The sequence below is a fragment of the Paramisgurnus dabryanus genome, chromosome 5 (assembly GCF_030506205.2).
Source record: "Paramisgurnus dabryanus chromosome 5, PD_genome_1.1, whole genome shotgun sequence".
Lineage (NCBI taxonomy): Eukaryota > Metazoa > Chordata > Actinopteri > Cypriniformes > Cobitidae > Paramisgurnus > Paramisgurnus dabryanus.
In genome coordinates, this window is record NC_133341.1 from 20,398,034 (window position 1) to 20,411,041 (window position 13,008).

Genomic DNA, 13,008 nt, shown 5'->3' on the forward strand with positions numbered 1-13,008 from the left:
ATGGTCTTTTAGACACCTCATCTGCAAACCATTCAAATTCATATTAAGTGACACTGGAGGAAGTGTTCTCCACTTATTTTCAACCCAGTGTTGGGTCAAAAAGGGACAAACCCAACCTGCTAAGGCTGTTTTAACCCATTAATATAAAAATAATATTAACCATCAACCACACACACAATGATTGTTTATTCGACTGGATTGCCACATTGAACTTGAAAGCGCGACGCGCATATCCGCCAAAAAGACGCGAAAATGAAGTCATTTAAGCTCTGGCTGTGCACGCGCACTATCGGATATGCGCGTCGCGCTTTCAAGTTCAATGTGGCAATCCAGTCGAATTAACAATCATACAGTAGCCTATAAAGATCACGTCAAGAATGAAAACATGGTGCTGGGTTTTGTTGTAAAAAGAATTGGCAATCTTAGACTTTATTCAGTCCACAAGAAAATTACCACACTTCCAGCATATACGGTGAAATCATGTAGTATTACATGTAGTACAACTTCACTTACATCATTTTAAAGAGATTCCAAGCATTATGTAGACATGACATTTATCTTCTGATGGTATAAAAAGTATTCGTTAAGTTACAGTAATTTTTCTGACGGGTTTTTGAAAAGACGTCACTGATGGAGAGATAACAGAACGCGCATTATGTATATTTTCTTAATTTTGTGAAAGCACAGTATTCAGTTTTTACAAAAAATGACACTTTAACGTTTTAAATGATGTATAAATCCCATCTGTATGTCCAAAATCAGCAGAGTAATCCAAGTCTCTTTGCGCAGTAATTGAAAAATAAAGAGTTCGCGCCGCAACCGCAGGGAGGGTTAATATTCATAATTTTAGTTTTTAACAATGTGCTGCACTGCCGCACGTCGAAAATAATAATAGCGATTAAGTGAAAGTAGCGCATTAAATTTGGGGTGGCACATGGGGTGGACCCACCCTGGACACCCCTCTGGCTCCGCCACTGAATATATGCAGGTTATTTACTAAAAAGGCGCAAATTCAATAATACAGGTGCAACAGCTTGTTTTCATAATGACCAACCTAATTTACTAAGAGCAGCGCAAATTAGTTCAGGGTCGCAAATAAGCAGAGCTGATGAGGTGCGCATAATCTACTAACGCTTTCAGCACCACGGACATCACAGACAACAAAGCCATAAGACACTGAAAAGAACTGGAAGACAAAAAATGAAGGTTTACAATAAGTTTCAAAAAAACTAGTATTGTGTAACTTCTCCAAGTGACACCTCTTTTTTTCCTCCAGCAAATAAAAAAAATGGCTTGGCAAACAATATTTTTGAATAATATGTTCCTCTAGCATTCAAAATGAACTGTTACATGTTAAAAAAAGCCTCTGCCTTGTACCACGCACTCTCTGTTGCCTGTTCCATCAGCTACAATTTCAGGCATTTCAAGCGCAAAATGAATTAAGACATGTTATTTTCTGCGTTAAATAATGACGCAAAAAACGCTTAGGTTACTCACGTAACCCCGGTTCCCTGAAATAACGGGAACGAAGCATTGCGTCAGTTTGCTGACGCTATGGGGGAAACTCCTGTTTACTCCGTGATTGAAGCCTATTGGTTAACGTCTGTAGAAAATACAGACCAATGACGTTTGAGCCCGCGCGGGGGCGTGGCACACGTCCCTATATAAGCCGGTGAAATACGTCAAGAGCTCATTATTATTCGACTGAAGCGCGCAGCCGAATAACACTCGCTGCGTAGACGTTTGTAGCACGGCCAGCGACGCAATGCTTCGTTCCCGTTATTTCAGGGAACCGGGGTTACGTGAGTAACCTAAGCGTTCCCTTTCAATACGGTTCACTTCGCATTGCGTCAGTTTGCTGACGCTATGGGGGAACGTAATCCCATCCCGCCGTGCATACACAACGGACTGAGGTGCCCTTACCGGAGAGACACTGCATGTGGCCCTAACCCAGCATATACATAGCTCTAGCGAGCGCAAGTGTAAGCACCATATATGAGACAGTAATACGCATACAGTGAAGTTTCTAAACGCACCATGATGCATATACAATAGAGCACAAGACGGCGGGTTCTCTGAGCGCGCCGCGAGCTGTGCATGAATTATTAATAGGTAGCCATGACGGTGAGCTAACAACGCACCGTGAAGGCATACAGAAACGCAGTCGCGTGAATCATTAAGCCGATAAGACCTGTGCTTGTAAGGCAGGGACATCCAGGCTATAAAATCTGACAAACGTAGACGGCGAGGACCAGCCGGCCGCGTTACAAATGTCAACGATAGAAATCCCCGTAGACCAAGCCCAAGATGAAGCCATACCCCTCGTGGAGTGAGCTTTTAAACCAACTGGACAATGTTCATTCAGGGAGGCGTAAGCCAAAGCAATGGCTTCGACGATCCATTTAGATAGCCTCTGTTTAGTGAGCGGCATACCTAAGGAATGTTGCGCGAAGCTTACGAACAGCTGATCTGACTTGCGGTATGAGGCAGAACGGTCCGTGTATATTCTTAACGCTCTGACGGGGCAGAGCGTGTTCGGGGTTTGTTCGCCGTCCGCCGTCGGAAGGGCGAGAAGTGAAACCACCTGAACTCTAAATGGCGTGGTCAAAACTTTAGGAATGTATCCCGCTCTCGGTCTAAGGATCACTTTGCTATCGTTAGGACCGAATTCCAGACACGACGGGTCAATTGAAAACGCGTGTAAATCGCCCACTCGTTTAACCGATGCCAACGCCAGGAGGAGAGCGGTTTTAAACGAGAGAGCGTGCAGGTCAGCCTGTTCGAGGGGCTCGAAAGGGGGACCCCGCAGCGCTTTCAGGACCGTGGACAGATCCCAAGACGGGACCGTGTTAGGTCGCGGTGGGTTTAGTCTGCGAGCGCCTCTGAGGAATTTAATGATGAGATCATGTTTTCCCACGGTGCGACCGGCGATAAGGGCGTGATTCGCCGTTATCGCTGCCACATACACTTTAAGCGTCGAGGGCGCGTGACCGCTGTCCAGCATTTCCTGCAGAAAGGAGAGAATATGCTCCACTTCACAGGTGTTTGGGTTTAAGTCTTTCGTCGTGCACCAGTCAGAAAAAATAGACCACTTTTGAGCGTAAAGGCGCCTGGTAGATGGGGCCCTAGCTTCAGTTAGAGTATTTAACACTCGTCCTGAAAGGCGTGATGGTTGCCGTTCAGAGACCAACCGTGTAGATTCCATAGCTCCGGCTGTGGATGCCATATCGTCCCTCTCGCCTGAGATAGGAGGTCTTTCCTCAGCGGTACTGGCCATGGTGCTGATGTTTTCAGCTGCCATAGGTCGGGGAGCCACGGTTGATTGTGCCAAAACGGGGCGACCAGAATTATTGCGCATTTCGTCTCTCTTATCCTCTGAAGGACCTGTGGTAACAGAGCCACCGGAGGAAAAGCATACAGAAGACACGCCGGCCATGCTTGCGACAGGGCATCGTGATGTCTCGAGAAGAAGATCGGGCAATGCGCGTTCTCGTCTGATGCAAACAGATCGATCTCCGCCCGGCCGAAGACGGTCCATATTCTCTCGACCGTCTGAGGATGCAGTCTCCATTCTCCCGGCGGCGGACCGTTGCGCGAGAGAATGTCTGCACCCGTATTGGCTACACCCGGTACGTGAGTCGCCTTTAACGAACGTACGTTCGCGTGAGCCCATAATAAAAGCCGTTTCGCCAGCCTGGATAGGGAGCGAGATCTCAGCCCTCCTTGGTGGTTTATGAACGAAACCACCGTCATACTGTCCGACCGCACTAGAACGTGTTGATGTTGGAGTTTCGGTCGAAAGTGTCGTAGCGCCAAGATAACCGCCCACATCTCGAGGTGGTTGATATGTAGCTGAGACAACTGGTTGTTCCACGCACCGAAGGCGAGCTCGCCGTCGCAGTGAGCGCCCCAACCCGTCGCAGACGCATCCGTAGTCACCACTTTCCTCCTGCTCACGGAGCCGAGCTCCGTGCCCGAGAGGAAAAGGTGAGGGGATGTCCATATCGAAAGCGCTTTCACGCAGCTGTACGTGATTTTGATTAATAAGCGGCCCGACAACCAAGCACGGGGCGGAACTTTCGCTTTCAACCAAAACTGAAGCGGCCTCATGAACAGCATTCCCAACGGTATTAGTGGGGATGCTGCTGCCATCAGACCCAGCATTTTTTGGAATCGTTTGAGAGGGAGATGTGAACCCGCTTTGAACGATGCCGCCTCGCGTCTGACCGTGAGCGCGCGTTCCTGTGTAAGCCATGCCCGCATCTTTAATGAGTCGAGCATCGTGCCTAAGAACGCGATTCGCTGGGTGGGGGTGAGCAAACTCTTCTGGAGGTTGATTTTGAACCCCAAATTCTCCAAATGCAACGGTACAACGGTCTTGTGCGCAGTAATTTCCCTCTCTGACTGTGCTAGAATAAGCCAATCGTCGAGGTAATTCAATATGCGAATGCCGCTCTGTCTGAGAGGGGCGAGAGCCGCATCCGCACATTTGGTAAATGTGCGTGGTGCCAGAGATAATCCGAAGGGCAGAACTTTGTACTGGTATGCTGTCCCGTCGAACGCGAATCTTAGGAACGGCCTGTGACGTGGCGCTATCGGAATGTGAAAGTAAGCGTCTTTCAGATCCACTGATATGAACCAATCGCCCGGTCGAATTAACGCCATGATTCGTCTGGCTGTAAGCATTTTGAACGGCCGTTTGGCAAGAGCGCGATTCAAAACGCGTAGATCCAATATCGGTCTGAGGCCGCCGTCTTTCTTTGGAACGAGAAAATAACGACTGTAAAAGCCTGATTCGCTTTGATCCGCCGGGACCGTCTCTATCGCGTCTTTTAGTAATAAAGAACGCACCTCTTCCCTGAGGATCTGTACACGATCGTCTGGGACAGTGGTGTAGAGAACGCCGCGAAACCGGGGTGGTCTCCGGGCGAATTGAAGTGAATAACCGTGTTGGATTACGTTTAGAATCCAGCCCGGCATACCGGGGGTGGATTGCCAAACGTGAAATTTGACGGCGAGCGTCGATATGCTTATGGACGTTAAGCCGTGTGTGTGTGTTTGTGTGCACAGAGGAGGAAATTTGCTCTTTTTGTGAAAAGGTAAAAATTTTTGTTTCGCTGTTACAGCGAGGGTGTGTCCAGCGCCCGAGGGGACTGAAACACGCAGAACTTTCGAGGGCGGGCCGGCCGAAGCGGGACCAGAGCCTCTTTTCCTCCTCAGACTCTCTTCAGGGAGGCGGCGCCGGCGTCGGGTCCAGCGTAATCCGAGGACGGGGACCGCGGCGTCGAGGCGGACCAGCCGGTCGTGCAGGACGCTGGCGCTTGACCTCCGGTTCAGCTCTCTGCTGGGGCTGAGCTGGTGCTGGCTTAGGGCGTTGAGCTGGCGGCGGTTTTGGGCGGCCGGTCTCAGACGCTGAGGCAGATCGTTTTGGTAGAAAATGCCGCATAGCCTGCGACGATTTCTGTGCCTCAGTGAAGCGCTGGGTGAACCCCTCCACAGCGGAGCCGAAGAGCCCCGACGGTGACACGGGCGAGTCAAGAAGGGCAACCCGATCCGTGTCCTTTATCTCCGTCAAGTTCAGCCACAGATGTCTCTCCAGAACAACCAGGCTGGCCATGGCTCTTCCTACAGCCTGAGTGGCGACTTTAGTGGCGCGAAGGGCCAGATCAGTCGCGCTGCGCAGGTTCTGAAAGGTCGACGGGTCCGGACCTGCCTCGTCCATGTCACGGAGGAGTTTTGCCTGGTATACCTGCAGCACCGCCATCGTATGGAGAGCGGATGCAGCGTGGCCGTCGGCGGCGTAGGATTTCGACGCCAGGGTCGATGTCAGGCGACAGGGCTTTGACGGGTGGTTCAACTTCGCCCTCCATCCGCCGGCTGAAGACGGGCAGAGATGGGCGGCGACAGTTTCCTCGAGCGGCGGCATCTTGGAGTAGCCGTGTTCGTCGGCGCCGTCCACTACGGAGAGGACGTGGGAGACGGCGCTCTGAGCTCGGGTGGAGTGGGGAGCACGCCAAGATTTGGTGAGCTCCTGGTGAACCTCAGGGAAAAACGGCGCCTGCCGTTGGCGGGACGATTGACGGCGCCCGGGCTGCAGAAACCACTCGTCCAACCGGCTGAGTTGAGGCTCTGACGGCGGCGACCACTTGATGTTGAGCTCCGCCGTAGCTTGCGTCAAGATGCGGATGAGCTCAGAGTCGTGAGGACGCGACTCGGTAGGTTCATCAGCGGCGGCTGCGTGGGCGTCGTCATCCGAAGCCGCCCAATCCTCTAACTCCTCAGAGGATGACATCACTTCCAAGTTGTCACCGGACCCAAAGGAAACCATGCCGCTAGCACTCGGCAGGGGGCGCAGGTCCTCATGGGCGAAGGTGACAGGGTGACGGCGGGGAGACAGAGCACGCGGGGGATGAGCCGGCGTGGACTCGGTCTCAGGGCGTCTTCCAGCTTCACGGCTCCGCTGCTGTTTAGGCGGGAGAGCACGGGAAGCCTTCCGTTTAAAGATCTCGAGGCGGGAGCGCAGCACCGCGATAGGAAGGAGCTCGCAGTGGGCGCAGCCCGCCTCGGCGAGTACGGCCTCGGCGTGGGCAGGACCCAGACAGATGACGCACTCCTTGTGGAAATCCTCCACAGGCAAAGGGGCTCGGCAGGAGCCGCAATGCCGAAGCGACATTATCTCAACGCGCTTCTGCTCTTTTAGAAAACTCTCTTTTAGGCTCACCGGAAAGCGGCAGGGGAACACGCTGGTGTGTTGTAGTCCGCTGCAGTGCTTGGATCGACGGCGAGTAAGGGCTTCTTCTTCGGAGCAGCGAGAAGGTTCGCGCTGAAGGAGAAAAGTAATGAGCTCTTGACGTATTTCACCGGCTTATATAGGGACGTGTGCCACGCCCCCGCGCGGGCTCAAACGTCATTGGTCTGTATTTTCTACAGACGTTAACCAATAGGCTTCAATCACGGAGTAAACAGGAGTTTCCCCCATAGCGTCAGCAAACTGACGCAATGCGAAGTGAACCGTATTGAAAGGGAACAGATATATTACACGCGCAAACATTAGTAAATCGCGTTGCGTGAATAATTGTAATGCTCTCCTCCCATAAATTTACCGTCTGAAAGGGAAACTCCTAGAAATGCATATGCAATAAGGTCAGTCGCAAAAATAACTAGACCACACCTTTTCAGTGCTAATTATCCACTGCACGTCTTTAGTAAATCCCGATAGTTGTTATTTAACGCCAAAGTGATGGTTTGCGCTGACGCAAGCTGTTAGTAAATCTGGCCGCTAGTTTATAGATCAAATCTAGTGAATCACTTAGTTGTCCCATTAGGCTACGCTCACACTGCAGGCGAAAGTGGCCCAAATTGGACTTTTTTGCCCAAATGTGACCCAGACCACTTTCATATGTGGTCCTAAATCAGATATATATCTGATGTATTGCAATGCTACTTCAGTCTGAATGGCCATGTTGCATTTTATTTTCGCATACACAGTGTCTGATGTTACGTCTTCTGCGCATGTGGGTCACTTCAGGGCCATATACGGTTCACACATGACTGATGGCAGTCGCATTTAAACGATAATGTTAACAACAGCGCATAAACAATCTGATTTCTACAAAACAAACGAACTGAGCATAAAGACCTGCAGTGTGAACTGAGCCTAGTCACACAATACAAGCTGTTCCATTTATTAATTGTTAATGGGAAAAAAAGGCAATACTGGGAAAAATAATGTCATTTAAATACTGATGATAAAGAGGTGTAATGTTGTTTTCATATAAGAGAAACATTTGCTTGATGGGTAGATCTGTTGTCTTGTTAATGAATGTGTGATTGTACTGTAATGAATCAAATCTCTAATTCTCTTTAGTGGCATAAGCACCAGACTCACAAGTATAGCTGTTTTCATATGCAGTCTGGGAATTTTCTTTTATCTCTACATAGAGGAAGGGAGATTATGTAAGAGAGAAAGGAGCCGGATTTGCTTCCATTTTTTTTATTGTAGAGATGTTTTAAAGTTTATTTGACGAACACTTTTAATACATTGTAATTTGACCTAAACACTTTTCACTTGTTGCTGTAACTTATAAAACATGTCGAAAATGCTTAACTTAATCTGACAAGTTGATTTGTAGCCAAAATTTAAAATAGTATAATTGAGAATAAATCTGTTATATGCCATATTTTTTATTCAAACCACATATATATCTGGCAACAAACCCTGTGCTGGGCTAAGCTTGGTGTCTGTTTTATTTAAAAAGGAAAACGTTTCACTAAAGATATACTATTGTCCTGTCATTTTAAATTCAGATGCATGAAACAGATGATATAGACTTTAACTGTAAAATAAATAAATTACAGTTTTAAAAATGAGACAAATTCAATTGAGCTGTATAATAAATTTAATACTGAAAGGAGTGGAGAAAAAAATGCGGCAGTGACATTTGGCTCTGGCTGCTTTAACGTTCTTGCCAAAAATAAAATTTTAAAGCTACAAGAGGAACAATAAAAAAATTGAGGAAGACAAGGAGCGGTTGCCGTAGAAACAACTGTAAAAGAGCAAGCAGAAAGAGTTGAAGAATACAGAAAACATGAGAAGATCTGTATGTGCTGAATAAGTGTATCGCAAGACTCCATCACATTCACATACCATATCTGTGGGGAAAAACACGAAAAGTCTTTGGGAAAATCTGTCTTGCTTACTTTTTATGGCTCACAAATGGCCCAGGATTGGAGCTGTCTGTCAATGTCACTCATGCGTAGCAAAAGCTTCTTCACAATTTGAAGGCATTTACATTTCACTTTGTGTTTGAGGCTAAAAAACACCCTTCGATCTTACACCAAAGCAAATTTCTGGGCAATAAGGAGGAATGTGGTCGCACGGAAATTGTTTTCTGTTGTGAAATGTGTTAAGTTGATTTTTACAGTGTTTTTTTGTAAAACTTGTGATCTATGCCTTCTTATTATTCAATTCTGATTCTTTATTTCCACTCTTATTTCAGGCCAACGATGCCTCAGGGAATACCTGGAACTGGCTCTACTTCATCCCTCTCATCATCATAGGCTCTTTCTTCATGCTCAACCTTGTTCTGGGGGTTCTGTCAGGGTGAGTCTGAATCCACAGGGATCAAATTAGTCCCACTTGCATAGGAACCCACACAAAATTCGAATCCGTAAATTAAGTGTACAGTTTTTTTTTGCACATGAGTGAAGCCAACTTATCCTGAAATATAGGAGTTTTTAAATCCTATCCAAATATGAAATCTGGCTGTATTACACACATAAGATGAACCTCCACAGGTCTTAAAGTCCCCCTGTGGTGAAAATCAAGTTTTTATTGTTGTTTATATGTCTATGTGGTGTTTTTAATATGCTTTAAGTGCAAATTCATCATTCAACCCAACTACTACTCAGTAGTTTCCTAGGTCACAAACATTAATAGGGTTGATCAGGCAGTCCGAGACGTAGATATGTATGCCCCAGACTCTGTGCTAAAATGATTGTAGCACTGCTGCTTCAGCTCTACTTCTGCGCTGCCCACACATGCAGTGTGAATGCTGTAAGCTGTTAACATCAGAAAACAAATGTGTGGTGCAAACTTGCAACTCACCCACAGTATATATTGTGAAACCATCAGCTATGTCCCTGGAACTGCGAATGCAGCATCTATTTACATTTATATCTATAGTCTGAGCTAGTGCGATTAAGTGAAGGCAGGGACTAATTTGCATATTAATAGATTCACGTATACTAAATAAGGCAAGGTCGTAGAGTTACATTCAAGCTATTTTAAGGCATGATGAAATTATCATCACAGCAAAAAAACTTTTGTTATATATTTGTTATTATTATGCTCAAAGATGAGTTTTAAGGGATACAATTATCAACTACAAGGGGACTTTAAATACTAAACATGCACACTACAAGATATTATTAAGATTATTGTACCACCTCATGTGATTTAATTTCAAAATGTACATTTACTCCGATGTAGCAAACAATATATAAATTATATTAGATTTTTTTTATAATGTAGGATTAAAACGGAATTACATTTAAAGAAATTGTTCAAATTAATATAAGTAAGTTTAGAGAAAAAATAATGTAATCAGTTAAGTAAAATTATTGTACGTATCATGACATCTATAGGAGTTATTAGTCATAGGGAATTGTGTTGTTATGTGACTGTGTTGAATTTAATAATTCCCCATTCCAATTTAAATTCTATTCAAGTTTACACTAGATCCATACTTTACACAACCCGCTTAAATAATCACCTGCTTTTGTATTCACGCTCTAGGTTGTCTGCAAATATACATTTAGATCATGTGGAGCCAATATAAACCATACAGCAACCATTTAAAGCTTATATAAAGCTTATAGGGATGCAAACAAACAGCACTCTTTTAAAATTATGCTTTTAAGAGATGCACTTTAAAATAAATCACCCTTTTAAAATAAATGGGCTTTCCTAAAGCTTTGAAAGCCCTATAAAATAATTTCTATCCTACAGGTTGGGATCCATTTACTTACAGCCTATGCATGTATAGAGGCAGTGCTAAGTGCAGGAGATACCTCTGAATTTGATTATGCTGGTGTATTTTGCCAATGCAGTGTAGGTCAGAATTAGATTTTTCCATCAGTTATGATCGAGCCAAGAGTCACACAACTTATGTTTAGTTTTTCTTCATGCTCTCTCTCTCACTCTCTCTCTCTCTCTCTCTCTCTCTCTCTCTCCTGGTTAAACGCTTGTATATTTTATATAACGTTATTTTAAAACTAAGTTGCATTAGCCTTTAGTTTTTTTAAACATTTTAAATTATTTAAACATTTTTAATTATCATAATACCGTAACAAGATGTAAATAAAAATATGTATATTTTTACATGAATATCAATGCTTGTTGTTTACGTCTTGTGTAAATAACCTTTGTTCATATATTACAACCCAATCTCAAGGCAAGTTGTGTTAGTCACAAAATATTTGATTAATTTATTCATGTTCATAGACACGATTTTCATCTTTTTTTCGTGTTATTGAGCACGAATGTCTTTTTCGTGTCATTTTATGTATTGTTTTCTCGTAGTTTTCTCTGATTTTTTTACCATTGTCGCTTGGGTTTGTTATATTTCAGACATCCTAACCCAAACCAAAACTCTAACCCCAACCGAAATATTTTAAACATCGGAAGAGAAACAAGTAGAAACCAATACATACAATTACATCCTATCCCAAATCTAACTCCAAGTGACAAAGATTTAAAAAATATGAAAAAGCAAAGAGAAAACAAAATATAAAGTGACACAAAAAAGAAAGTTATGCTACGGACACAACAAACTATTTATAGAAATTCATGCTGTGTAGGGTGACCACCTGCTAATAAGCCCAAGGGGGGACAAGGGGTGTGTTTTTAAGGGACAATGTGGGACACTGCCTGGCGCGGCGCTGCCCCCACCCCACGGGTAGTGGTTTACCCATTTCTGGCCCATAGGCTACCACCTTACATGGCATAATAATGCCCTATTCCCCTAAACATATTTAATTGCTGATGTATGCTTATGAATAGGCCAACCAATGTGTATTTTTTTCTAAATAAAAGTTCATAATATTTTGAACATTCAATGAATTGACAAATGCACTTCCACTTACGATTTACTTTAGCTATTTAATTTGATTTATTTTTCATTACAATTTATTCACTTTAAATAAATTATAAAATAAAATTATAGGATTAACAGGAATTGTAGTTGCTTAACACCACAGGAACGTGTATGGCTGCGTGCGCACTGCGCTGTCATGACAACAACAAAAAAGTTGACAACAACCTAGTCAGCATTTCAACTGCGAGGTGGGTGTGGCAACAGCAGCGTGCGAGTAGCGAGCGAGCCTGAACTATCAAGTTATGTTCGTTTGGCTGTCTGAGGATCGAGGATATAGAGCGACCAACTTTTTTTGAGCAAGCATTGATTATGCGTGACACGCTCCAATTTGCAGGACGCATGAATTGGGCTTCAAACGCTGTACGCGCTACGCGGAACACGTGGTCACAATAGTGCTATGTGACTTGGAAAAGACGTTCGTGCTCAATGGCACAAAAAAGTGGAAAATCGTGTCAATGAACACTAATTAATACAATCAAATATTTCGTGACTTAAACACGACTCACCTTGACATTGTGTTGTATATTATATCTAAAGCGAATCAACTATTACAATGAGATAACGTTTATGTGTAAAATAATGTATACAGTGTTAGCTACTGGTCCTTGAATTCTTGCCAAACCTCTCCGCACGGTTGTGATTCATGCTCATTATCGTCTACCCTCACCTTTAGCATCCCAAAACAATACATTTTTGACAAGGTATTTGTTTCAGAGATCAGTTTAGCCACTACCCAGACCGATAAATAAATATAGACCGGAAGTTCACTTCAGTTCAGGCGCGTAATCTCGACACTGCGCGTGGGTCTGATGACTGTCTATATAGCAGTGAACCACTTTTAGTGCTATTTAGCACCATTTGTTTTTAGAGTATAGCCTGCTAAAAGGTCACAAAGCCACTTTTTTTCTTAATACTTAACCACCTCCACTTTCTTTCTTTCTTTCTTTCTTTCTTTCTTTCTTTCTTTCTTTCTTTCTTTCTTTCTGTACATAATTGTTTTACGTTCTCTTTGCCCTTCAAGTGAAATTGTCAGTCTCAGTCTCACAGTGTGAAATTTATTCATTCAAAGCTGCTTTTAGCTTTAAAGGCAGAGGAGGCCCTCAAAGACGCAGAATTTCTGTGAGGATTTTGAGTGCCAGAAATTGTTTTTGCATTGCAGCCCATTAAAAGAAACGTGTGCCTTTTGTGTTAAAAATATAACAGAACATTTGTGCAGTTTTGCATTACAGAGGGGCTCGGACTATCAAATCTATCAATGTATCTGTGCTTAAGGTGATCCAGTACTGTGCAACCCCCAAATTGTTACACCTCCAATGGCTTTCCTACTGAAGTGAAATATCTAAATCCACAG

The 13,008-nt window shown here is 44.4% G+C and overlaps 1 protein-coding gene across 4 annotated transcripts in view; it reads left to right on the top strand.

The window, feature by feature from the left end:
• The window catches only part of cacna1ba (calcium channel, voltage-dependent, N type, alpha 1B subunit, a), a 163,776-nt gene that overhangs the window by 46,968 nt on the left and 103,800 nt on the right, over positions 1-13,008 (top strand). For all 4 annotated transcript variants that reach the window (XM_065250240.1, XM_065250241.1, XM_065250243.1 and 1 more), the window contains exon 6: positions 9,000-9,103. In XM_065250240.1, coding sequence (XP_065106312.1) covers positions 9,000-9,103 — 104 coding nt within the window. The remainder of the gene's footprint in view (positions 1-8,999; positions 9,104-13,008) is intronic.